Here is a 26,985-nt window from a genome sequence, read left to right on the forward strand (position 1 = left end):
GTCTAAGGTGCAAATAAAACCGAGAGAGGGGGCAAATACGGCAACCATGGGAGGGGGACCACTGCCAAGTAGCTCCCCCCCCAAGGTGTATCGCAGGCCAAACCCCCCACCCCTCACCCTATAATGAGATTATATGAGGAAGGGGGTAAGTTGGAGACTGTCCCCCGGTGGTCAAACAGCCGTCCCCAAGCCCCCCCCCCCAGCATATGGGCAAGATCGCCTCAGCCCAGGGGTCCCATCCCTGGAGGCGCCAACACCCCAGGCCCAGCACCACCCACCCCACACAGAGAGAGAGGAGCCAGAAAGCGCCCCCCCCCCCCCCCCCCCCCCCCCCGAGCAAGTCCCGGCCGGGGCAACCGCCGATTGCCTCAGCGGGGACCCCGACCCGTCAACCCCAAGGTCCCGTACCAACAGTGCCCCCCCCCCCAGAAAGCCCCCCCACAGGACAGGGCCGACAAGCCCCCCCCCCAGACCCTGCAGCCGCAGTGGTTGACATCCAGAGCGACTGGGGGCCCCAAGAGGATTGTCCCGTCCCGTCCCAGAGCCAGGGAAGGGTTGATCCCAGCCCCAGGCTTAGATGGACAGCCTATCCAGCACCGCTGGGCCTCACCCCCCCCCCCGAGCAGGGCCCCCCGCCAACCCCCCCCAGCACAGCCAAAAGGACCACCCCCCAAGCCGAGCCAGACCACCACTCCACCCCCCACCACACAACCCCAAGCCCAGAAGACCGCGCAGCGCTCAAGCCTGCCCCACCCATGCACCGGACCCTAGGGGGGGCGCAGAGGTATTGCAAGGGGGGCGCGGCAAGACTACGGCTTGAAGCACGCCCAAACCAGTCACTGAAAAGATGTGGACATTAAAGGTGCCGTTTTTGCAGAGTTAAATGTTCAGGATTTTGTTATTTTCTTCAGAGAGCTGGTAAAGTGTAAAAGGCCACTTTCATGCAGGAATGGAATTTATTAGAAGATGTGTTGAAAGCCATGAACCCCATTACATGGTAAAATCTTATGATACATGATGCAGTGACACTTTTAATAATTGTAAAAAAAAATTTTTTTAGTTTTGTTCAGGAAGAAGTTGCCATTTTGTATGACTTACAATGTTAAGTAAAGTCCAGTGGAGTTTAGAATCAAAGGATTTGTATGTTTGTGTCAGTGTGGGGGGGCTCGAAAATATTCTAATTTTCAGAAAGGGGGGCCCTGCAGAAAAAGTTTTGGAACCACTGCCCTAAGTCATGGAGTTAGCTATGGGAGACCAGAGAGACTGAATTCTTTCAAAGTTACATGAACTTTGGGCTGACATTTTTTCCAAGCTGATATGATCAAACAGCAGATTTCTGTGTTGACTTATATTTATATTTTTCTTGTTTTTCCAATTTATTAAAATAGTTTTTTCAGCAATATGAAGAGTTATGAAAATGATACATACTAATCCTCCTTCTATATCGATGGCACTCATGTCACCAAGCACACAAAGTGACGGTGAAGCCGTGATTGAAACCTTAACCCTTGTGCTATCTTAGATGACCCCACCCTTACATTGACGTGTTCTCCCTATCATGAAGTGGATAAAAGTGGAAAGATTTCATGTAATCCATGGACACCAGTGAGGATCACAAATCATTGAAGAAAAAAGGTTCAGAGCACTGTCTAGTGGGTCTAGATGACCCGACTCCCAATGTTAAAGTGCCTAGGATAGCACAAGGGTTATGCCAGACTGATAGATCGGCACATACCTGCTGCCAGAGAGCCTGGACAGGCGTGCAGAACCACAGTGCATGTAACTGTCGGGTAGATTACTATCACAGTGCTCACAAATGTCTGAGTTACTGAGACCCATCTTGAACATCCTCTGTCCAGTGTAGTAAATCCTGTGTAGAGTTTTGAAACGGATTACCTGCATATTTGGACTTTTTGTCAGTTTGAAGGTGTTAGACAAAGTTCTGACCAGAAGCTTTCATCTGTGCTGATGCTCAAATCTGCATCCCATTTTGTTGTTGGAAGTGAAATATTATTATCTAATTTGAATAAAGGTTTGTACATTTTGGAGAGAGTTTCATTCATTGAAAAAATAATCAGAGAGGTAACTGCTTCTGGTAGCTGTAAATCAATGTCTTTGTATTTAAACTCTTTAGTAATAATTGATTTAAGTTGCTGATATTCCAAGAAGTTATTTAGTTATTTATTTAATTTATACCATGTTTGTCTTGTAGTTCCTGGGTAGTTATGAATCTTCTATCAATAATTACGTGCTCTAGTTGTTTTGCGCCCCCTGCTTGCCAAGCTGGGAAGTGTATTATTTTTTTGTTTATAAGGATGTCTGGGTTGTTACAGATGGGTGTCATTTTGCACGGTTGAATTGATGATTTTGATATTTTCAGAAATTCCCACCAGGCTGTTAAAGTAACGTTTATATTAATACTTTGAAAACAATCCTGTTTTTTCACTGTTTGGCCAACAAATGGTAGATCTGACAGGTTGATCTTTTCACATAACGCCTGTTCCAAGTCTAACCATGAGTTAGTTTCTGGATTATTTTTTAACCATTTTAAGATGTATTGTAATCTATTTGCAAAAAAGTATTTGTGGAAGTTAGGTAATTCTAAGCCTCCACAGCTTTTTGCAGATTTTAAAGTTTTTAGACTAATTCTTGCAGGTTTATTGTTCCATAAAAAGCTTGATATGGATGAGTCTAATGTTTTGAACCATTTTAGTGGCGGTTGTGTGGGAATCATTGAGAATAGATAATTAACTTTAGGTAAGATTTTCATTTTAACCGTGGCTACCTTGCCCATAAGGGACAGAGGCAGGTTGGTCCAGCATGTTAGATCGTCCTGTATGTTTTTCAGTAATGGCCTGTGGTTAAACTGCACCAGTTCTGATAATCTGGGGGGAAAATAGATACCTAGATATTTGTTATTTCCTGATTTGACTGGTATCGTGAGTCTTTGCTCAGCATTAGTGTTCAGTGGTAATAAAACAGACTTATTCTAATTACTGGAGTAGTCTGAAATGGAGGAAAATTCATTAATGATTGTTGCTGTTTCATTTACAGAATGTAAATTACTTAAAAACAGTAATGTGTCATCTGCATAGACTAATTTTATGGTGGCTGTGTTTGGTTTTAATTCCTTTAATGCTCTCATTCTGTCTTATTGCTGCAGCTAGAAGCTCAATAAATATAACAAAAAGAGAAGGAGAGAGTGGGCAACCCTGTCTGGTTCCTCAGCCGAGAAAAAACCTGTTGGAAGTCTGTTTATTAGTTCTAACTGATGCATTGGGGTTGTGATATAAAATTTTGATCCAATTGATGAATGATTTTCCAAAACCAAACTTATGGAGGGCAGCAATAAGGAACTTTCAATTTACTCTGTCAAAAGCTTTTTCAGCATCCAGCAATAGTATGGTTTTTAATGGTGGCAAAGTCTATTATATTAACGAGGCTGCGGACATTGTCATCCGAGTGTCTGCCTTTGATGATGTTCTCTGGTTTTCATCTGGAGTCTAACGGTCAGTCAGAACGACTCAATCAGCATCTGGAGACCTGCCTATGACTTCTGAGTAGCCAGAATCCCACCTCTTGGTCGGAAAACCTTGTTTGGATGGGTTTGCCCATAACTGTCTCCCTTCTTCTGCTACAGGACTGTTACCTTTCCAAGTGGTTTTTAGTTATCAGTCACCCTGTTTCACACCCATCTTCTGTGTGCAAAACAGTTCCATGTGCTCACGCCGTTGTCCGTCGATGCCAACAAGTTTGAAGGCAGGCACGTCAGGCGCTTCTGCAAACTGTTGAGGGGCATTGTGCTGCCAACAAGAGGCTTACCCCTGCCCTTTCTGTTCAGGTAGGCCAGTGAGTTCCAGTTTGTGTGGATAACAGGAAGCTGGTGGAGCCCCGCTTCATCGGCCCCTTTCCTGTGACCAAGTTGGCAGAGCGGCTTCGATTACCAAGACCTCTCCATGTGCATCCCACGTTTCATGTATAAATGGTTAAGCCTGTTCAGACCAGTACCTTGGTGGCTCCTACTAGTAACCCCCCCCCACACACACACACACACACACACACACACCCATCAACGGATGATAAGCCCACACTGTGCGGCATCTCTTAAAATCTTGCCCACGGGGTCTCCACTATCTGGACTGGGAGGGTTATGGTCCTGAGGAGAGGTTTTGGGTTCTTTCTTGCCACATCCCCATTTCTGATCTCATTGCCCCGTTCCATCGCAATCATCCAAAGCAGCCTGGTTGGCCGTTGGGTGAAGGCCATTGGGTGGGGGGGGTACTGTCATGTCTGTAAGGTAAGACTGTGACCTGCTTTTTGGATCACTGACAAAATGCTCTTCACCCCTTCCTGGTGGGAGATGATAACTCCATCCCTCCAGTACTACTCAATCATCATGACAAGTCACTCACATCCTGGAGTAGGTCACTATGCCGACCTGATCCTGCTTGTCTCCTCCAGTTCAAATAAAGACCTCTGTCATCTGTTCCTGGGTCTACTACTATCTTTTTTGTTGTATTTTGTGTTCAACAGTAGTTTGGCTTTAGACTTTTAAGTCAAGTTTTCAATGTAAATAATAGTCATGTGCAGAAAAACACAATTGTCTAGACTGCAGGTTTTTTTTCTTGGCATTAACGTTAAGATTATTTTTTTTTTGTTTATTTATAAAAGTTTTTTAACACATTTGTCAGGTTTTTTTTCTTCTAAACAGGAAGTTTGATGTTGTTGAGGTCAAATTTCACAGACTGATTTCAGTGGGGTTGTGTTAAGGATAGAAGAGTCTAAAATATGAGCCCCAGAACAGCATGGTATAGCATTTCATTGTTATTCCTAGAAGACTGGCGTTTCGGTTGAAAGAGTATGTATTTTCTTCCATTTTATTATTATTTTTTAGATATGTAATATACCAATGCCCTTTCATTTGTTGAGCCATCTTACTTGGATGTCACTTGTTTAAACAGGATCAATAAGAGCAATCAATTTCTGCCTTGTTCATCAATCAGTGTCTGAAAAAAGTGGGAGACGTGATTTCCTGGGGGTGGTTGTTCTCTATCTGCTACCCCGCGGGTGTTAGGGGGTTCCTGTCTGCCACTGCTGCGGCGGGGGTCTTGGCATGGGGAGGATTGGGCACCAGCTCTCTTTCTTTGTACATTCCATTATCCACCTTAGAAGAACAGAAAAACTCACTCGAGCACACGTGCTATCTCACCTGCTATCGCACCTTTGCAATAGTTTATGTGACTAAATGAAATGTTTCACACTAGTTAGTCTGAATGCATAAGTATGTGTGTGTGAACATTTGTTGTAATGTGCACATGTTGACATTCTTTTAGAGCCAGGAGGTATTGATTTAATAACATTTAAATGTGTGTGTCTGGACAGGCCCCATCCCTTCTAGATTTGTATTACATCTGTACCTAACCATAATTATTATGAACGTCCAGCAACTTATTGTTTTATGCTGCTTCATGGTTTTATCCCACCACCTTCTATAATCACCCTCCTACCCCCCCCCCCCCCCCCTCTAACATGCCTCACTGTTCTTCCCTCCTTTTCTTTTTCGCCCGGTCCAACACAAAAATATTATAAAATATGAGTTAGATGAATATAGTGTGGCCTAGATTACAAAAGGGGTTTGTTCAGACATACCTGTGGTTTGTCAGAAGATTAATAACTCCTATTACAAAAGTAAAATATGCCCAACACAAAAGGCTGTCAGCTCTCTGTTTGCTCAGCTGTTGGACAGGACAAGTTAATAAATAAATAAATAAAAGAGTCCACCTGTCCAATTTTTGGAGAATGTGGTCTAAGGTTTATTGCAGAAGTAGATGTGCGTATTGTCACGCTGAGGTTCATATTTACTAGATCAGAGAGACAATAGTGGCAGCCAAGATATTAAGCTTTACGCTTAAAAATGTTCCACCCATAGTTGCCATCTATCCTTTTTAAAACAGCATCTTGTATACAAAGTATTCATAAGAATTATCAGTTCGATAGACGAATATTTATCCTCGGCTATTAGGCTCTGCTAGTCCCCCAGGAGAATATTCTCTACAACTCCTCTTGTGGTAGTTGTCCAACTTTTTATTTGCATGGATCGGAGAGATATCCATATCCTCCCTTCTTTCCAGTGAACGTGGTAATTACTGCATGCTAATAAGTTTTATTGTATTTTAGCTGCAGGGGAGGTAGAAGATGGAGCCGCAAAGCACATATATATAGAACCTGTATGGGGCAAACAGACCTAAATACAAAGATGTTTGTTTCTTCAGAGAGGTGTAATGCAATTTCTGACTGAGTATGAACAGCTGAAGTATTCTTGTTCACATTTATTGATATGCAAAATAGGTTGTACGGAAATTGTGCTTTTTTTTTGTTAAAATGTGTTTCTTATGATGTCTGTGGAGAAATACACAGCAAAAAGCAGGTTTGCCGTGTATTTAAGATAACACCAAAACACACACCTCCACTGCTCTGGACATTTGAATGCATGAGCAAAAAAAAAAAAAAGATCCTTTGGCAGAAAAGGACAATCGTAAAAAAACAAAAATTTCAATTTGATTTGCAGTTTGTTTTGATTTAGCTCTATATGCATGTGCTTGTTTATTCACAGGTCACTTCTTCTAAACTCTCCGTCTGTCCCTGCAGCAGGATCTACCATATATGAAGAGATTGTCAGAAGGACTCCTGACAATCCCGACGTTCCACGTGTCTCCTTAATCACACAGATAGGGAATTGAACTGGCATTTTTTAAATAATTATACTGGTTTATTTATGTTGGGAGCCAAAGTCAGCAGATAGGTGCAGATGCTGTTGAGTGCCTGCGCTCCACCAGCATCCTTTTTAGTATCTCTTTCACAAAGTGGAGAGCTCAGCAGTAACCAAGATCAGAAGATTAATCCTCCATTGAGACACAAACAGCTATTTGTGTAACTTGTTATAGTGGGAAGACTTTGGTTCTGGTTCTGGCCATTGAAAGCCAAATGCTCACTCTGTTAGAAAAAGTGATTTATGCTCAAATACTTGAGCAAAGACTAGTGTTGACCTTAGAGTGCTCCCTGACACTGGAGTCCCATTCTGTCTGCTCATTAGAAGTGTTTTATTAGAAGAACCCTTGAGCCCCACTCCATGGTAGCTCCTTTCTTAGTTGTAAAATTTATCCATTTTGTCAGATTGTACTTGAACATCTTGCCAAGCATGAGTTTCAGAGTTAAAAGTAAAAAAAAAGAAAATTATAGCCGCAACCAGGCACTACCTGCCCTTTGTCTTTCTGACCCCCTCTTGCCCCGCCCCTCACTGGCTGAACAGCTGATACACACCCCTCAGTGAGCCCTTTTGCCCCTGCTACCTGTCATGGTTTGGGTTTATTTTGTATTGGTTTTTCGTTTATATCTTGTTCTGTCATGTTTGAGTTCTGTTTCCTGTTTTATTTTGAAAGGTTTCCTGTTTTGTCATGTTCTTGAGTTTTACTTCCTCTGTTCCAATCTGCCCTGATCATGTTCACCTGTGTCCTGTCATTCCTGTTCGTATTTAAGTCTTGTCTCTGCCTTCCTCTTGTGCTGGTCCATTAATGTCTTAACCCTTGTGCTATCTTGGATGACCCCACCCTTACTTTGACGTGTTATCACTACCATGACAAAGGTGGATAAAGGTGGAAAGATTTCATGTAATCCATGGACACCAGTGAAGATCACAAATCATTGAATAAAAAAGGTTCAGCGCACTGTCTAGTGGGTCTGGATGACCCAACTCCCAACGTTAAAGTGCCTAGGATAGCACAAGGGTTAATGTCTTAATGTCTCTCATGTAACGTCACTCATGTCTTTAACGTCTTTTCCCTGACTCCCTTCTGCCATGTCATGTTTTGCTCACAGTAAGTTTAGTTTTGTTTTCCTGCTCTGCAGCGCTTTTTGTTGATTGAATAAACCCCTTGCCCTGGAACCGTTTGCCTCCGTCTCTGCATTTTGGGTCCTTCATGCTCCCCAGCCCTCCTCACCTGACACTACCCTTGTCAGAGCTGCACGTGACAAATGCAATTTGAAGAAAAAAAAACACCCGTTCAAAATGGCGACTTTTCTATTAGTTTTACCTCCATAAAACCATATTGTTTTTTGGTTGCAAATGGTTGACGATCATATCTAACTAATTTTTAGAAAAATCTGGAAAAGCAAACCATGTATTTCCTTGGCAACTGAGGTTTATGTTAACACTCCACATTCCTAATATGTTCTTATCATATGTGATAGAGTTGTGTTCAGCTTGAGCCCAAAATTTATAGATGAATGCGCTTTTGCGAGCTTACCACACTAAGATTCAAAATCTAAAAACGTTTTTCACACATTTTTTTGCAAGTAGCTTCCCAATGATGGTTGAGGAGTTCCAAGGTAATAAGTGGAAATCCCAAGGATGATTTACATTTGTAGCTTGTACAAAAGATGATTATTTTGTAAAATACATGATGGTATGCTCTTCTCAAGGTCAAAGACCAGCGAAACGTTGACTTTTTCCTTCGAAGTTCTTAACACTTTAAAAGAAAATTGGTAGCTGTTATTTAGAAAATGTGAAAACCACAATGCATGACAACCTGGTATTTACATATTTTGTTCTTTTCTCTGATTTTTACTCTTTCAGTCGAGCTGAAATTCAACTTGGACCAGTACGTGAACAAACGCTACCCAGGCCTGGTTAAGATTGTCAGGAACAATAAGCGCGAGGGCTTGATTCGAGCCAGAATCCACGGCTGGAACGCGGCCACAGCTCCTGTTGTAGGCTTCTTCGACGCTCACGTGGAGTTTAACACTGGCTGGTAAGAAAAGGTCATGTTCGGCTGGAAAAGGTCAATCCTGCTGCTCTGTCCAATATCACCTTTGCCGTGGATTGGACGTTTTCAGCACAGAAGGATGTAATGGATAATATTTTTCCTTATAATGTGTATTTAGTCGTGTCTATACAAAAACTTTTGCAACGTTAGGTCAATCTCCAAAAAAGCAACACCCAAACTATTTTATTATTACAATTTCTGTTCAAATTATGTGAATGCTGTAGAGCATTCACATAATAGTGTTCCTGTTTTTTTGGACATCCCTAGCTCTTCAACCCTTTTATCTGTTCAGGTTATTCAGCTAAGACATCGCTGGTCAAAATTGACATGTCATCTTTGAGTCAGTTTTCAGTTATAAATGAGTATCTAGGTGAAAGAGCTTTCAGCTGCTCTTAAGCACCAGAGTAGAGGAGAGTGAAAAGACATTGGTAACGCTTTATAATAAGAGTCCTTAATAGACTATTTATAAGACATTACCAAGTCCTTAATAGACTATTTAAAAAAACATTAACAAGCACTAGAAATGTCTTAGTAAGCTTCTTAAAAGTACATTTATTAGCATGAATAAGTCCTTAATAGACTATTTATAAGACATTAACAAGCATGAGTAATGTGGTATTAAGATGCTTATAAAGACATTTATTAGCATTTGCTAATCCTGTTCACAAGCCATTTATAAAATGCTTGTATGGGATTAATAAACATATTAACAGTGTTCTTATTAACAGTTTATTGAGTGTTTTGCAGCCCCCCCAATCTAAAGCGTGACCAAATAGCGGTTGATCTTTACAAACCATTTATAAATTGTTTGTATGGGATTAATAAACATATTAACAGTTCCCATGTCAATTTGGACTACATTTTTTTTAAGTCCGGCTGATGTGACTCAACCTCAATACTACACCACCTGGATGAACGAGAACGTTCATTGACAGTTTGAGAGTTTTGCTGCCTCCTAAGTGTGGGCTATGTTCTGCCACAAAGAACCACAAAGTACAGAAAATGAAAAATGACCTTTATAACATTAACCACAGCCACAAACATATAACAGCGCTTCAACACATCACAACCACATTACAGATTGTGCCTTGTATAACATTTAGAACTTAACAACTTACAATACACTTTAAAATGTTTAAACTCAGAATCTGCCCTTTCCAAGGGGCGGTTACTGTCCACTCATGCTGAACATTTTGTGTACATTAAAAAAAAAAAAACATTAAGTGCATCAATTGCACTTTTTCTTTATGTCATGTAGTAATTATCCTAGCGGACCACTGTGATGTTTCTTAGCAAGCCATTCATTCCATTCAATCAAACAGAGGTGCTTCCGTAGCATGTCTTCAGTTTGATTCCCCCTAAGCCTCCATACTTGCTCTTTATAGGTCCGCCATGCCCTTTCTATATGTTGTGTGTGAGCACCGTTCTGAGATTTACATAAAACTGACTGTGATTAACTGTTAGCTGTTTGTACTCAAGTGCAGGAAGGATGCGATGTGCTCGCCACTCGTCACTAATAACAGTGGACCCGGGTTTCACGTGGCGGCCAATCAGTGGTACAAGTTCCCTTCGAGTACGTTTCTTCACAAGTCGTAAAACTGGCTTTCCACTCCTCTGCCCCTGGACTCCTAGCATGCCAAAAACCCACATCTTCCTCTTCCATGCTCCTGCCATTCTTCCTTTCCCATACTGTTTAAAAAAATTAAAGAAAAGGATTAACACAAAATGAGGATGTACAAAAATTATAGGCTTATGAAATTGTTCTTATGTAAATAAAAGAAAACAACTAATTGTGCAAGAATTAATATTCTGAGATTTTCATTATATGTACACCTATTTGATCAAGAATACTGTTTTTATGAAAGTTGTTTCCAAATACAAATGCCTTTGCTTGTTTCAGTAAAGAAGTTATTAAATGTCTTTATTTGGGGCTTTTTCAAAAGGCTGATGTTATTCACACTTATTTATGTGAGGCCAAGCACAAAAACTGATGGAAATTCAGATTGGCCACACGTTGGTAATACGTGCAACCAAGATGCACATCGCTGCATGCCCACATTTATTTTAAGTGCATCCAAGGCTGGATTTGGTTGATGGTCACGTGTATTTAAATTTAAAGTCCCATTAGCCGTTACACACCATAGGTGTGTGAAATGTGTTCTTTGCAGTTGACCTATCTCCTGGGGGAGAGGTGAGCTGCTGAAACAGCCGTGCTTGGAAGCCATTTGGTGAATTAATCTGACCCTTGCCTTAACCGTAACCCCAAACCCTCTCTGGGTTCATGCGGCCAAGAAAAACCTTTAGCAATGGTCACATGATTTAGAAATGTTTGTGCGAATAGTCACTTTCTGCATATTATATGCTGCCTTCTCCTTACCTTTCTTTTATGTCGGAAGTGACTCTCATCAATCACAACAAATTTGTGTTGTCCCCCAATGATTTGTCCCTTGTGCCGCCTCATTCTTTTAACAGCAGTAATGCATGCGTGTAATGCTGGCGTAGTTTTTTTGCCATTTTTGTGAGAGTGGTGGAACTTGCTGCTATGTTATCTGCCATCATATCAATCTGCGGTAGATGCAAACCTTGAGAAAATCTGGAAAAGAGAAAACATTTCTGCTATGTACAAATTTTTTGATGTCCAAAAAGCTCCAATTGCCTTAAACACACACTCCAATGAAAATATTTTTTGGTGTTTTTAACATGATCTTGTAGAATTTTTTTCATAATAGAGGACGTATAGAAAATAATTTAAAATTAAAACTGCGTTTCTGAATATTCAAGGTGTAATTGATCAGGAACAGACAAAAACCTATGGTTTAAAAATACTCTACCACAAAATTTTTCATCCATACCCCTTCATAAATATTTAGCATTTGGCCTTTCTCTTAGAAAACTTGTACATTAATACCTTTATGTATTAATACAGTGTATGGATTTATAATATCAATTCTTTACTACTTTGGTATTAATACATAGAGCAGGGGTGGGCAATTCCAGGCCTCGAGGGCCGGTGTGTCTGCATGATTTCCAGATACTCTTGCCCTACTCATGGCTGATTACCTGGTTCAGGTGTGTCCAGCCAATAATCTTGCCCTACTCATGGCTGATTACCTGGTTCAGGTGTGTCCAGCCAATCAGAACATGCCAGAGCAGGGTATGCTGGAAAACATGCAGGATTGCGGCCCTCAGTGCCCACCTCTGACATAGAGGTATTAATATGGGGTATTATGAATACATTTATATCAAGAACTCTATATTGATATATTTTTTCTAGCTGCCATAACATATAATTTCTTATCTGTTCGATTAATGTAGTTCAATTTAATGATATCCTTCTATTCATTATCTATTTTTGTCCTTTCCGCATGCTTGCTCCTACGCCAAAAACATATCTTATACAACATCTTGGTACAATCTTTGAACATCATTAAACCTAAACAAAAGAAAGGTCAACAAAATGTACATGAGCAATACTGTTTAATCAATGGAACAGGTATGAAGCTGAAGAGTGTCCTTGTTTTATGTGTACCACCTTAAAAAGCAATGGTGGGAATATCATAGTTTGAGACCGTCACATACCTGTATATGAACTGCATCCAGTCAAAAAGGGATATTTTTGAACGCTGGAATTGACTTGACTTGACTTGTGTCGAATCGATTTCACCCTTTTTTTTCCTCTATGCACAGCCCGCTGACATTTCCTGCAAAGTAAAACTACATCAACCTAATATGTTTCACCAAAATCACAAACACAACATTTACTTTTAATAACTGCAGCCATCATGTAAAACAACACAAAAACATACTTACCAGGTGTAATGGTCTTTTGTCTTCCCTGTTTCCAATGTCATTTTCCTGTGACAGATGCTGCATTTCATTTCCCTTCTTAAAAGATGATTTTTTTGCATCCATTTGATCAGTTTTAATGCTTTTCTTTTAGACTTGCCCGCAAAAATGAGCTTCCTCAGTTTGGTAACCAGGGTCATTTTTTTAATGTTAATGAAAGCTCCTTTCCTGAGTTTCATTCAACCAGTTTGAATTTATTGCCAGTCTTTTGCCGCCCGTGCTCAAATGTCCAATCATTATCGACAATGTTGATAAAAGTAAATGCTACCTGATTGGTTGCTTACATTTTCTTAGTGCGCAGGCGCAGCTTTTATTAAATCGTTTCTAAACGTAAGAAGAGTAGCTATCCATGTGTCCATCCCACAAGTCTGAAGCCGCATGATTACCCGCTCTGGAGTTGGCAGGGCCGAGTCACCCGAGCCGAAGAAAAGCATGAAGAAAAGCATGAAGAGGAAGCAAAGAGACGAGACACATCTCTCTGGTAAGTTACAAACAAATATTTCTTTCCAGGCTTTCCAGAAGCGGTTTTAGGCATGAGCAATATGGCAAATTTAACGGGGGCGGCGGCTCAGAGCTTGGAAAAATCTGCGCCATTATTGGTTTACTATTATTTGTCATATATCACTTAGTTTGTAACAGTGATATATAACAAATAGCCTATTGACGTAGCCTATGACATAGGCTACGTTCACACTGCAGGCTGAAACAACCCAATTCTGATTTTTTTTGCCCCACACAACCAAACTCAAGGGTTCTTATCGGTTTTTGAAATTATTTCCAGCGAAATGGCAGAGCGTGGTGTTGAACCTTTCCCGCGATTACTTTTTTTTTCTTTCTCCCTTTCCGACCGTGGTCAGAAGCGTGGGGAACCGAAGGCGGATCCTCGTCCGGGGTTCACTTCCCCCTTCTGACCCTTAGATTCTCCAGAAAGGGGTGATAAAGAGTCAATAGCATTTATTCTGGGGTAAACCTTCTTTTATTACAGTACTCCTTTCTCCATTACACACAACATGAATGCGCCCCCCAAATCTGTACCACTGCACGCGCTCTTCTCCTCTCTCTCTCTGTCTCACACACACACGCTCGCCCCAGCACATAAACGTCCTCATTCCACAACAGTGGGTCCAGACGATCCTGGCTCCAATGCCTTCTTAAAATGAGAAGATTGTAATTGTGCTGGCTCCTTCATGAAAATAAATAGAATGCAAAAAGACCTCCGTTGTTGACAACACTGTTGTTGACATCCGTTGCTAACGTTAGCTACTTCCGCAAACAACGAGTAATGTCGTTCACTGTTGAGTACTCTTCTGCGCATGCGGGTCCTTTTTGGGTCATTTCACGGTCACACAGGAGATCAGAAAAGTTCGGATTTAATTGGAAATGTGAACGGCCTTGCAAAAAAATCTGATTTTTAAAAAAAATCTGAATTGAGCATCAAGCCCTGCAGTGTGAACATAGTCTTAGAGAAGATGGCGCGTGTGTGAGGAGAAGGGGAGGGGTGGTGGTTGCAGGCAGCTAGGAGCACAGCCGCAATTACGCTGTTAATAAAGACTCTAACAGATTTTCTGGGGGGACACCTTCTCTTTATTATGGTTCTCCTTCCTCCGAACACACACAACATGAACACACACCCCCCTCTCACGCTGTACATGCTCATCTCCCTCCTTCGCTGCATCCGCTCCCTCCTCCTCTCACACACGCATGCGCGGTCCCCAGCATATACACACCCCCACTCCTCAACACAGTAAAACAGCTGCACTTTTTGAGATCATAAATAAACAATTGATCATTTTTTCATGTTGATGATTTGTATTCTTTGAATTGTTTTAATGTTTTCTACCAATATCAAATATAGGGATGGGTATTGTTAAGGTTATAACGGGGTCGATTAATTGAGACACCGCGACTCCTGCTGCTTCATCAAAAATCCCACACTGTCACAGCTCTAGCTTATATCTTGTGTGACACAAACATGCAACACAAAATGTGACTTCTCCAGTACCGATAGCAGAACCGTTGAGGTCAGATCTTAACGATACTGTGGTCTACAAGAATGTTGCCCTGGGGCTCGTTCAGTACCGCGGCTCGATACCCATCCCTAATCAAATAGTCTTTTGAATGGCAAACTTGTATTTTTTTCCCTCACAGATCTGCCTGAAGTGTCACCTACTACCCACCTTGTTGCAAAAAAAACAGCAACAAGACATAAAAAAGCTGACAGAAAAAGTTCAGAGGCAGGAGGAGCTCATCAAAGAGCTGTCAGCTGAGAAAGATTTTCTGAAAGAACAGCTAGGTATGTGCAAGCAACAACTCATTCTACAAGCAGTGTTGTTGTCTTTCCTTGATAAAAGTAATAGATTAAAATTTACACTGTGCTTTTGGGTTGCAACAATTATATTTTTGTTCTGCAGCAAAATATCCTCCACAAGCCTCCACAAGTGACATAATGCTGCATGGGAAAAAACAAAAAACTTCCAAAGTTCAGTCAAGTTCATCTGCAAGTTCATCAAGCAGTTCTTCCGACTGGAGTGACTCTTCGTCTGAGTTTTCATCTTCAGATGAAGAGGAGAAGAAGAAGAAAAAGAAGGGAAAAAAAAGAAAGGAACACCAAAAAATGAAGGAAAAAAAAGAGTCAAAAAAAGAGGTGAGAGTGGAAAGAAGAGACAAAACAAAGCCCGCAAACGTGTCAGAAGAGGTAACTTGAAATTTTGAGCTTTTCCTAAATTAAATGTTTAATTTTCTTGAGAAATAATTTTTCTTGTCTGTTCCCTACGAGACGGATAGACCAGTGTTTTACAACCTTTTTTGAGCCACGGCACACTTTAACCTTGACAAAAATCCCGCGGCACACCAGCATTAAAAAAAAGTATTTTATGATCTTTCATGTAGCTAATTTCTTAGTGTTTTATCAGGGCCTGTTTGGGTGAAATCCTGGAGATGGAAAATGTTGTTAAATCAGGTAATGAGGACAATTTCCCACGGCACACTTGACCATCTCCAAGGGCACACTAGTGTGCCGCGGCACACTGGTTGAAAAACACTGGGATAGACCATAATATTAGGAACATATATGTTTGACAATCAGAGTCAGTGGGAGTTTGTCAGCATATTGATTAACAGGTTCAGGGAATGCAGAGTTAATGCAGAGACCACATGAGTTGATAAATGTGTACATGAGTACAAAATTTAAAAACATTGCTTAACCACCATTTCTATGTTTCCGCACGTGTCCCAGATGAGGTGGTGGAGCGTTACCGGAAGGTGCTCAAGCCCTACAACAAAGGACGGACATTGTCCTCAGCATTTCAAAAAGTGGGAGTTGATAGGAACACAATTGTTTGCAGTGCTGCGGTGGCAGAACTTGCCATTGTAGCCCCACAGAAGTATACAGAGCTGAAACAACTCCACAGTACAAAAAAGAAGCTAAGTGACGTCACAAAGGCTTGCATCAGCATAATTTATGGTGATTTACATATTGAAGATAGAATTGAGACTTTTAAAAAAAGTCGACAGTTACTGCCCTTGGAAAGGGCAGATTCTGAGTTTAAACATTTTAAAGTGTATTGTAAGTTGTTAAGTTCTAAATGTTATACAAGGCACAATCTGTAATGTGGTTGTGATGTGTTGAAGCAAGTTATATGTTTGTGGCTGTGGTTAATGTTATAAAGGTCATTTTTCATATTCTGTACTTTGTGGTTCTTTGTGGCAGAACATAGCCCACACTTAGGAGGCAGCAAAACACTCAAACTGTCAATGAAGGTTCTCGTTCATCCAGGTGGTGTAGTATTGAGGTTGAGTCACATCAGCCGGACTTAAAAAAAATGCAGTCCAGCTTGACATGGGAATTGTTAATATGTTTATTAATCCCATACAAGCAATTTATAAATGGTTTGTAAAGATCAACCGCTATTTGGTCACGCTTTAGATTGGGGGGCTGCAAAACACTCAATAAACTGTTAATAAGAACACTGTTAATATGTTTATTAATCCCATACAAGCAATTTATAAATAGCTTGTGAACAGGATTAACAAATGCTAATAAATGTCTTTATCAGCATCTTAATGCCACATTACTCGTGCTTTTTAATGTCTTATAAGTAGTTTATTAAGGGATATGTTAATGTATATATAAACAGCTTAATTAAACTCATAAGTCAGTTGTAAGACATTTACAAATGCTAATTAATTTACTTATAAGCAACTTACTAAAATATTACTAGTGTTTGTTAATCTATTATAAATAGTTTATTAAGGACTTATTCATGCTAATAAATGTACTTATAAGAAGCTTACTAAGACATTTCTAGTGCTTGTTAATTTTTTGTAAATAGTTTATTAAGGATTTGGTAATGACGTATAAATAGTCTATTAAGGACTCTTATTATAAAGCGTTACCAAGACATTGAGAAGAACCAAGACTTTTAATAGATTTTTTTAGGCTAATTTTGAGTTTAGCTAATATTTTAGAAGTATTCTAGCTGTTTTGGCTAAATGAGACATTTTACCTGTTTTTGTTTTTTGTTGCTAATATGACATTTAGCTAATATTTTAGCAAGCATTTAGCTTTAGCGTTTTCAGCTATCAGCTCCAGCATTTTTATCTTTCTGTTTAAGCATTTTCAGCTACAAGCACTAGCATCTTCAGTTGAAATATTCAGCTTACAGCATTCACATCAGCATTATCGCATATCTAGTATTTAATTGTGCTTGGATTAAATAAACTACTAACTTAAACACAACCTGCCTTACACAGAGGCACTATTGACAGGTCAGACCCAAATAATGTGAAAGCAACATAGAGTGTAATTAAAAAGGAGGCTTCAGTGTTGAACACTTTAACATTATTATTTAACATTGTTTAACCTGCAGATTCTTTGCTAATTTTTCTTCTGTGAAATGACTTCTCTGGGTCTCAGTCATGTGCCTGACTGCTGCTGGAGTTTAGAGACAAACAAGGCACACAAATGGAAATAATAGACACTTAAGTTGAGCTTGTCATGCTGACAGTGTTTGAAGATGAGGTGTAGCTTCTGCTGTATTAGAGGCAGCAACTGGACACAGAGGGATGAAGAAAGTAGGGACAGTTAGCCTATAAAGTCAGTAATTGCTTTTCTGGATGCAATTTAGGATGTCTGATAAATAAAATGTAGACAAATATGAACATAAGGCATGGAGGCTATTCAAGTTCTGCTTCAAACATGCAGATATTATTGTATAAATGGCTGAACCTTTTCTTATTAATGTAAATCATGTTATTAATGTGACATTTTTTATAGGAATAATTAAAATAACTAAAATTTCCTTTTTTTTAGGAAAAGTAATTATCAAAGTATACCAACAGTCAAGTGGTAGTGTGATGGTCATTTTATTTTGACTCTGAATAACCTTTAAAATCTGCACTGTATTTAATGGACCCACACCAAGGACACACATGCTGGAACAAGATACTTTGACTCATCAAAACTTGAGCCATGACACACAGGAAACTGACAGAATTGTGAGGGCTCCCTAATGCCCCATTTACACTGGTCCGTTTGCGGTGCATCTCTGTGTCTGACGTCCATCCCTGTGCAACGCAACCTTTACGCAGTTCTATTTTCAGTCTGTTATGCGTCGATTTGGCGGCAAAGAGCTGCAAAAACAGGAAACAGGCCGGACTCTTAAAATGTATTTTTGTAAGTACAAAATTTAGTACAAAGTACAAAGGTAGTGGTTCTCAAATGTTTTTTCTTGTTCCCCCCTTTTAAGGAAGAAAAATCTTTGTGTTAAACTTTAATACCATATTAAAATCTTAAACATTCCTGCTGTTAGAGCAGGGGTCGGGAACCTTTTTGGCCAAGAGAGCCATAAATGCCACATATTTTGAAATGTAATTTCGAAAGAGCCATACAATAATGTAGTGTCCCTTTCCCACACTGAGGCACGGAGACTTAACCTCTTTTAAAGTTCTTTATTCCGATTACTGCAGACCGCAACAAACGCCGAACAATTAATTCAGCAACTCCTGAATCTCTCCCGCCGAGACGAGTGCGCTTCTCCCAACTTTATATTCCCCTGCTACCGCTGCAGCCCCTCCCATTTCCCTTATTCGGCCCATAGCTGAACCCCATTGGTCCAAACTACCTAACAACAGGCTGAGCGACAGAACTGAGAGCCAATCAGATCTCTGCTTGACGCGTTCAATGAACTCCAGAACTTTTAACGCGGCTCAACAGCCATCCAACTCAGTCCGCGACAATTTGTTTAAAACTAAATATACAAGTGAATGTGTGCATTTGATTTAATTTCAACATTTTTAAAGTACAATATGTCTGTGGATTCTTTTTAATAACATCGTTATGCTGTTGCTAATAAATGGTGAGTATTTCTCGTGGTAGTTTTGCTGATGGTCTAGTCTGGTTGATACGTGGTGAGTTTCTGCTTCATGCAGGCGTTGAGACTTTAAACCTGATCTTAGGTCTGAATGTTCTGTAGATGTGAGACAGACTGATCACATGCAGACCTGGAGTCAAACACACACTCACACGCCGCAGTGGGTGACGGGCAGCGGGTTTTACGTTTTTATAATCCCTGCGCGATTCACCTGCTGTCCCCACAACCCCTCACCCCCACCCTCTGCTTTCTCCCTCACACATCCCGTCCCCGCATCTGCGCGCTCTTTCTCAGAGACGGGAGCGCGCAGTTTTAGGCACGTCAATTCACAAGTTTCCAGCTGGTACAAACTCTGTGAAATAATAGATAATAGTAAACTGATAGCGCTGGCGCAGATTTCTCTCTCTAAGCACCGCTACTACTGCGCGCCTCTGGCATCGCATCGCGCCCGAGAAGGACTGGTCTAATGAAAAAAAAAAAAAACTATAATTAAAGATTTGTCTGCGAGCCACATGTGACCATCAAAAGAGCCATATATGGCTCGCGAGCCATAGGTTCCCGACCCCTGTGTTAGAGACTAGAAAAAAAATAAAGGATCATTCACTTTAAGAACCATAATATTGAACCTATGTGCAAAAAGAAACAAAAAGTTGTGTTAATGGCTACAATGTGCCTGCTTTGCGCTACACATCGTTTCAAAACGAGGTTGCAGGTTTGTGGCTGCAACTCTCAAGTCATGCTCAATATTGAGGCTAGCTCTGTTCTTTGTTTTAAAAGTGGCAACAGCAGCCACAGCCTGGTCTGGTTTATTTTGTAATCAGCAGGAGTTAGGGCTGGGTTTCTCAAAATCAGCAGGATGTCCATTTTTCCAAAAATTTAAAAAAGACAGACAAATAGAAGGAAAAAAGAATTAGTTATTAATTGTATTAACACCTTGATGCCTGATTTTTTTTTTTCAAGCTATGAAAGAAATTACCTATGTTTTTGTTTTGAAGTAGATGCTACTTAAGGTAAGTTTGAAGCAGAAGTGGTTTTAAGCACATTTCCATTAATAGTTGTCAGTCTCCAAAACACAGAAAACATCTACAAATACATAATTATAGGCTGGGCAATTCTGGTCCTTATGAGTCCTGCAGGTTTTGTATATTTCCCTGTTTCAAAACACCTAACAATCATCATCCCCACATCACCAAGGTCTGCACAACTCTGTTGATGACACAGTCATGTTTGTCATGATTGTGTTAAAGCAAGGACACACCAAAAACCTGCAGGGACACTGGCCCTCGAAGTCTGGAATTGCCCACCCCTGGGCAGGCAAATGGATGAACTGAAAGATGGATTGACAGATAGATGGATATGTCTGCAACTCTTGTAAAGGTGGCCTTCAAAATCGCCACTCAGCAGACCCTTTGTGGCTCAGAACTACACGACCAAAGGCTGCACAAGGAAGGTCACCCAGGTGACAAACAGCAAGAAAGCTGCCTGCAGGGGCATTATAGTTGATAATTGATACCATCATGCTTCCCTTATCTGTTTCCTCCATCTTCTCTTTTCAGAAATAGATGTGCATGTTCTGCCCACATATAACCTAACCTCTCTTACTTCAAATGAGGCATCTACCGTCCCTGTCATCACACCAACCACACTGCCAGCTTTCCCTCTTTTTACTGTATGAGCCAAAGACTCAGCTCATCTGCTGCCAGTGTGTGAATCTGCTGCACCACCACCCCCTTCCCCATCACCAACCCAAAACACACAATGTCTCACATTTATCATCCTTCATCTTCCTCTTACATTATTTATCCTCAGGTGCATCTGCCTGCAGATCTGCCTTTGTGTGAGGCTTTATTTACAGAAGTCAATGAGAAGCTGAGCAGTTTCGCTCTGAATTTTCTTTAGCTGTTGCTGCGTAAAGGGATGCAGGGATGGAAAGAATGACAGGCATTTTCAATTAGTGAGTTCACACTGCTCAGATATGTGTGTGCATGTGCATTATCTGCAGCACTCCAGCAAACTGTCTGCTCCCCTTCATTCAGATAGATTTACTACTGTTATCCACACTTTCTATATTTTAGAAAGAAAGGAATAGCCCATTTGTCATAATTTTATTATTTATTGTGGCACATACAGTGATAAGTGAGATGGATGGTTACTGTAGTAGTTGTGGTGAATCTCCCTCGTTGACCTTGTGCATATTAAACTCTCGCCTGCAGCACTCAGATTCACTGGCAAGGTCTGTCCCTCTGAAGGGCTGTGCAGTTACCCTGGAATGAATTAATAGTCCACATTATTCCTGAAGCAAAAATACAGATTGGTTCCTTATTCTCTGACAGTGTAATGGTTTATGGGGATTTGAAAGGAATGTGCTTTTTCATGCGAGGGATTTGTGATTTCCATGCTTTTAATGCAATAAAGTTCATAGTGTCTGTTACTTACTGACTTGTTGGTTCTATTGTTATCAGACACGGGTTATGTTTAAACATGCCTTACACATTTCGACGGACGCGTTCCATCTTTGTCAGAGTCATCATCAGGTGGTTGTGCATGACTTATATAAAAACTGTTTATTGTCACATAGGCTGAGTCATCTGTCAGACTTTGGCTGCCTTTACACTGCATTGTTCAAGTGACCCAATTCCGATTTTTTCCTCTCATGTGGCACAGATCGGATATGACTGGTGAATGTGTAAGCAGGACAAAAGCGCATGGATTCCGTTTTTCTAAGATCGGATACAGGCCTCTCTCATATGTGGAAATAAATCGGAAATAAATCGGATACGTGCATTTGCGTGTGCCATGTAAGCAGACAAATCGGATATTCCCCAGTAAATGCGAGTCGTACATCAGTGATGTCAATTCAGGACACCACCAACTGAGATCACATGACTTGTTAAGGTGCTTTTTGTGCGCTGATTTTGCTGTCAGCGTGTTACCTTTCAGCCTCAGGCTTCAGACCGTAGTTGGAAACCGATGTTATGTCCGGTCCGGTCCGGTCCCGGTCGGGACGCAAACGGTAACTAATCAAGCGGGACACCGTTGCTATGGAACAAGCTAGAAGCTGTTTATTTTTTGGGGGGGCGTGTATGATGGGGACAGTGTGTGTGTGTGTGTGCGCGCGCGCGCGTGCTTGCGTGTGTGTGCGTGTAACTTAAGGAGAGGAGAGCGGGTGTGAGCGCAGAGCGGGGGACTGTCGGAGAACCGTAAATAAAAAATAAGGTGTCTCGCCCAAAAGTTTTGTAGTCTTTCTTAGCCCACTGGAGGCTGAGGGTTCAGAACAGAAAAGAGAACCCCGAGGAATTCTCCCGTGTGTCATTGCTCAGGAAAGGTTCAACACTTGGATCAAACTGTTAGTACAGCACAACGTCTGCAAACACTTCCTCATTCAAAACTCAGAGAGAGCACATAAGACGGCCGACCAGCCCTCCTTCTTTTCCTCCCCCGTGCATCCCGTCTGGAGCGCCCAAGGCAACGCCTCTTTCCGTCGCCGCCTTGCCTCCATGACAACGCAGTCACAAAAGTCCAAAGGATGTCCGTGGAAGGCAGAAATGCTGCTACGTAGTCCTCAGAACTTCTACGTTTGACAGTTTCAGCATTGTATAGTGTAAATGCAAAAATCAGATACGGGTCACTTTTAAAAGATGATGTAAGCGGGTCGTCAAAAAAATCGGATATAGTCAGAAAATCGGATATGGGCATCAAGACCTGCAGTGTAAAGCCGGCCTTAGACAGGTGACTCCACCCCTGTCCGTTCGCTGCTAGAGGATATTGCTCCTGGTATGGGAGAGCAGAAAGGCCCACTCATCCTGGTTCATGGCTGTGTGGGCTCACTTTTGGATCTCCACCACCACGATCCATCCGTGATGTCTGTTTTCGTCACCACATCACTTCAGTCAAACCGCATAAAAAAACTCAGACAATCCCTGGTACACCCAAAAGACAATATCGAGAAAAACAATAAAAGCAACGTCATTTATGAAATACCATGTCACACCTGTAATAAAACATACATCTGAGAAACAGGACACTGATCAAATGGGAAAAGGAAACGGGGAAAAGTCTAACAAAAGCAGGACAACAACAGGCATCTCAAGAAAACATTTAATCTGCAATAACAGACCACTCCAAGCGGGTAAACCATATCATGAACTGGGAAAAGGCCAAAGTCATCTGCACTGAAGAAAACAGACATTGCAGATGGATCATGGAGGCGGTGGAGATCCGAAAGCAAGCCCACACTTCCATGAACCGTGATGAGAGGGCCTTCCTCCTCTCTCATTCCTGGAGCCACATCCTCCAGCAGCGAACAGTGACAACAACATTTTTGTGTTCGTCATGACGTGATGACAACTATGACGAAGACGGAACGCGTCCGTTGAAACATGTAACATGTTTAAACATATTCAATGCTTTTGCTTAGCCTCAGGTCAAGTCAGGTCAACTAAATGTTCACTCTGTCAGTATATGACTTCATTTTTATTCTTCATTGTACTTCAGACAATACCCATCTGCTGCTGCGTTCTGCAGGTACACAGAATTGATAGTAAGACCTAAGTGTTTGGTCTAATTAAGGTCTTCTATATTCCCAGCTTTAAATGAGCATCAGTGAAAGGAAAATTATTATTTATCTGGTTTTTGAAGCCTCTGCAGCAATGCAATCTCAGATTATTAATGATAAGCAGAGTAACTTTGCGATGAGAAAAATGCTGATATAATTGTCATTGTGGGGAGGTTGTAATGAAAGACGTGCTTTACACTATATCACCTTAATGAATGCAGGACACTGTCTTTGACCTGGAGGGCAAAGTCTAATTGTAAATGAGAGATGAAAAATTATATGAAAAAAAAAAGGCATGAAAAAAAAAAAAGGCAAAGCACATCTTTTGGAGTATAAGTAGCTTTTTTTTCAGTTTGGGGAAGGGGTGTGACCTCTTCCCAGGTGTGACAAATGTGATTTTTTTTTTAAAGTAAATAGCAGCAACAACGCACTGTAGGTGTGTTAATCAGTATTTTCCACTGATAACAATGCAGAAAAGGAAGCACCACACTGTCCTCGGCCAGGTTCACACCGCCTTGGCAACATGCGTCCAAGCAGCCACTTTGTGTGTGAACGTAGCATTACACCGGGCTTGTCAGGTTTGTTCCAAAGTGACATAGAGGATGAAGAATCAGATTTAGTGATTTGAAGTTATAGTTTAGTTGACTTGTTAGCATGTTCTTTATGCTATGATTATCTGGATAATTGTTCATGTGTTACAGTAATATAGATTCCTCCAATGTTTCAGGAAGCTAAATAAGCAACGTGTAGAGAAGTGTGTATATTCAGTCAGTTATTATTTATTCCGTTATCATGATTTGCCTTTCAGGATGAAATGTCCGTTCTTGTTCCACTGTTTAATTCCATATTTTCCCAAAAGTGCGACTACACTCCAGAGTGACTTACCGTAATTTCCGGACTATAAACCGCTGCTTTTTTCCTGCGCTTACAGCCGTGCGGCTTATTCAGTGACGCGGCTAATTTATGGTTTTAATTGGCGGCAGCCATGTACGCATTTTCGGACACAGTGAATGATTTGTATTCTCTATCTAACACCAAGCACAAGTCATTTGTTTTTCAACACACCTCTAAGCAGCCAAACAGCATGGACTTGACTTCAGGTCTTAGACACTTCAGTCATGGTTCAACAAAACGAAACACGCATGCCCGGCCGCATCCCAGAATCCTTTGGTGCCATTAGACCCAACATGCACGTGATCGCCACTACAATATGATGAAGCTTTCAAGTTAAAAGCAATCGTTAAAAACAGCGTGAAAAAATCCACCATCACCATCGGGTTTGGAAAAGCCGGTCAGCTGCGTGACGGAGAGAACAGCGCATGCTCAGGAGTGAATTTACCTCTGAGTCATAGTGACTCGGCTGGCTGCACGTAAATATGTGAGAATAACATCAGCCTTTATTTTGTCGGGACACGACTGGAAACACAAATTGACGTGGTCGTGTTAACGGTTTCTAAGGACTGAGCGGAGTTTTGCATTGAAACGCTCACAGCCTCTGTGTGAGCTGGAGACTGCGTGTCGTGTGAGCTGCGGGGCCGATGGCTCCCACACGTAACAACGCATCCGCCCCTCATACACAAAACGTACAGTATTAAGTCCGATTGCTCTGCACAGACACGATTTGCTCCGTTCACCGGCGCAATGGGGACGAAGCTCTCCTCCTTGAAGCCGCCCTGGCCAGAGCTGTCGGAGTAGATAGGAAGGGGAGACAAGGAGAGCGCGGGAGCGCGGAGCGCAGAGGCGTCGAGCCATTCTGCAGGCTGCAGCCAGGGCTTACTCGAGGCGTCCGCGGAGCAACAGTGTTTGTTGTGGAAGGAAACTTCTGACCCACGCGCCACGAGGAGGCGCGCGTATCGCGCTGAGGCGCGCGCTTTTCAGTCGTCGCTGCTTTATTTTACTAGTGTGTTTTTTAACCAGCCCTGTTAGTACCATAACGCTGCCACGACACAAGCGGAAGGAGAGCTTTACCCGTTCACCCCTCCATGCACTGCTGATACTTGCTCATTCTTAAACATGTACAACAGTATGGCGAGCCGGGCATTGGCCCCGCCTTTAGCCCCTAAGACTCATGGGAAATGGGGGATCGCGGATGTAAATTTCCTCATCATAACTGAGGGATGTAATGTTGATTATATGGTTACTGTTTGCAATTTTATGTATGATACCTAGATTGTCAATAAGTTAAAAAAAAATAATAATAAATAAAATAAATAAATAAAAATAACCATAACTGAGGAACTTGTGAACAGAATAGAGTTCCATGCTGTTTGGCAGATGTAGATAAACACAATTACATGAGCCTGAGGCAAAGCTGACTCCACCCACTGTGTGCTAATGAATCACACTTACTCTGGGAGTCAGGACGTGATTTGTCAGGATGACAATGTTGCCGTATACATGCGGCTTGTACTCCGACGCGGCTTGTGTATGTATAAAAGTAGTTTAACACGTGAAAATGGGTGGGTGCGGCTAGTAATCGGGTGCGCTTTGTAGTCCGGAATTTACGGTATATATGACTTTTTATTTTATTATGATTTTTTTTGGCTTCTGTGACTTATATTCCAGAACAATTTGTAGTCAAACTCCTAATAATTCCTTTAAAATTCAGTTATTATGCACAATGAGCACCTGGGTTTACAAAACTTGCTTTTATAAATGTTTTGCTGCTGTAGTGGATCAAGTAAATTGCCTCTGTAACATGTCTGCACCCAGTGCACGTCACCAGTTTTTGGGGCGTATGGTTAAAGTTAAAAGGTTCTGACAAATTGTACCAAGAGCGGTTGAACTCCTTTCAGTGACCTGCATAATTGCTGACTGTACTAAAACCTCCTTAAGACAAAATAAAAGCTACCTGTCACCATTTTTGATATCTCAGCATTTTGCAGCCATATAGAAACTGCTGACATGACAATCAAACTCATGCAGTAGTGATTTTTCCTTGAGGGAGCAATATACACAATCAATGTTTTTAATATGTTTTCTAAATCTGCTCCACTGTTTAGTTGAGCAGACAGTTAAAGGATTCAGAAAAGCATGATATGGGCCCTTTAAGATAAAAAAAAAGAGACAAGTCCAAAGTTTGCCAAGTTTTGGGGGATCCTTGATTATAGATACATGATCCTAAAACTTTTTTTTTTGTTAGAGTTGCAATCATTATTATTTTGAAAGGCAAAACAGTTTATGGACCATCAGTTTCTTATCCCTGCTGCTTATCGTGTTTAGTCATGAGTAGCTAAACTTTAGACTCATCAACATTATGGTTGTGTACGCTGTTGCTTCTAACTACTTTTATTATGCAAGAACATATTAAGAACATAAAGTGTCTTATTTCCTCATTATGCAACAACATTGTTTTTTTAACAAAACATTTTATTTTATACATGATAATGTT

The 26,985-nt window shown here is 41.1% G+C and overlaps 1 protein-coding gene and 2 long non-coding RNA genes across 4 annotated transcripts in view; 2 read left to right on the plus strand and 1 right to left on the minus strand.

The window, feature by feature from the left end:
• galnt9 (polypeptide N-acetylgalactosaminyltransferase 9) overlaps positions 1-26,985 on the plus strand; it is a 173,400-nt gene that overhangs the window by 68,656 nt on the left and 77,759 nt on the right. For both annotated transcript variants that reach the window (XM_023958682.2, XM_078952666.1), the window contains one exon: positions 8,633-8,807. In XM_023958682.2, coding sequence (XP_023814450.1) covers positions 8,633-8,807 — 175 coding nt within the window. The remainder of the gene's footprint in view (positions 1-8,632; positions 8,808-26,985) is intronic.
• Positions 9,821-12,510, minus strand: LOC111947922 (uncharacterized). Its single transcript, XR_002873880.2, has 3 exons — positions 12,402-12,510; positions 11,200-11,415; positions 9,821-10,511 (listed from the first exon to the last, which is right to left on the minus strand). It is a non-coding gene; the product is annotated as an uncharacterized LOC111947922 (long non-coding RNA).
• On the plus strand, positions 12,030-18,474 carry LOC105355864 (uncharacterized). The gene is made up of 3 exons (XR_910185.4): positions 12,030-14,961; positions 15,080-15,363; positions 15,904-18,474. It is a non-coding gene; the product is annotated as an uncharacterized LOC105355864 (long non-coding RNA).

The sequence above is a fragment of the Oryzias latipes genome, chromosome 9 (assembly GCF_053564925.1).
Source record: "Oryzias latipes strain Hd-rR chromosome 9, Olatipes_Hd-rR_3.1".
Taxonomy (NCBI): Eukaryota; Metazoa; Chordata; class Actinopteri; order Beloniformes; family Adrianichthyidae; genus Oryzias; species Oryzias latipes.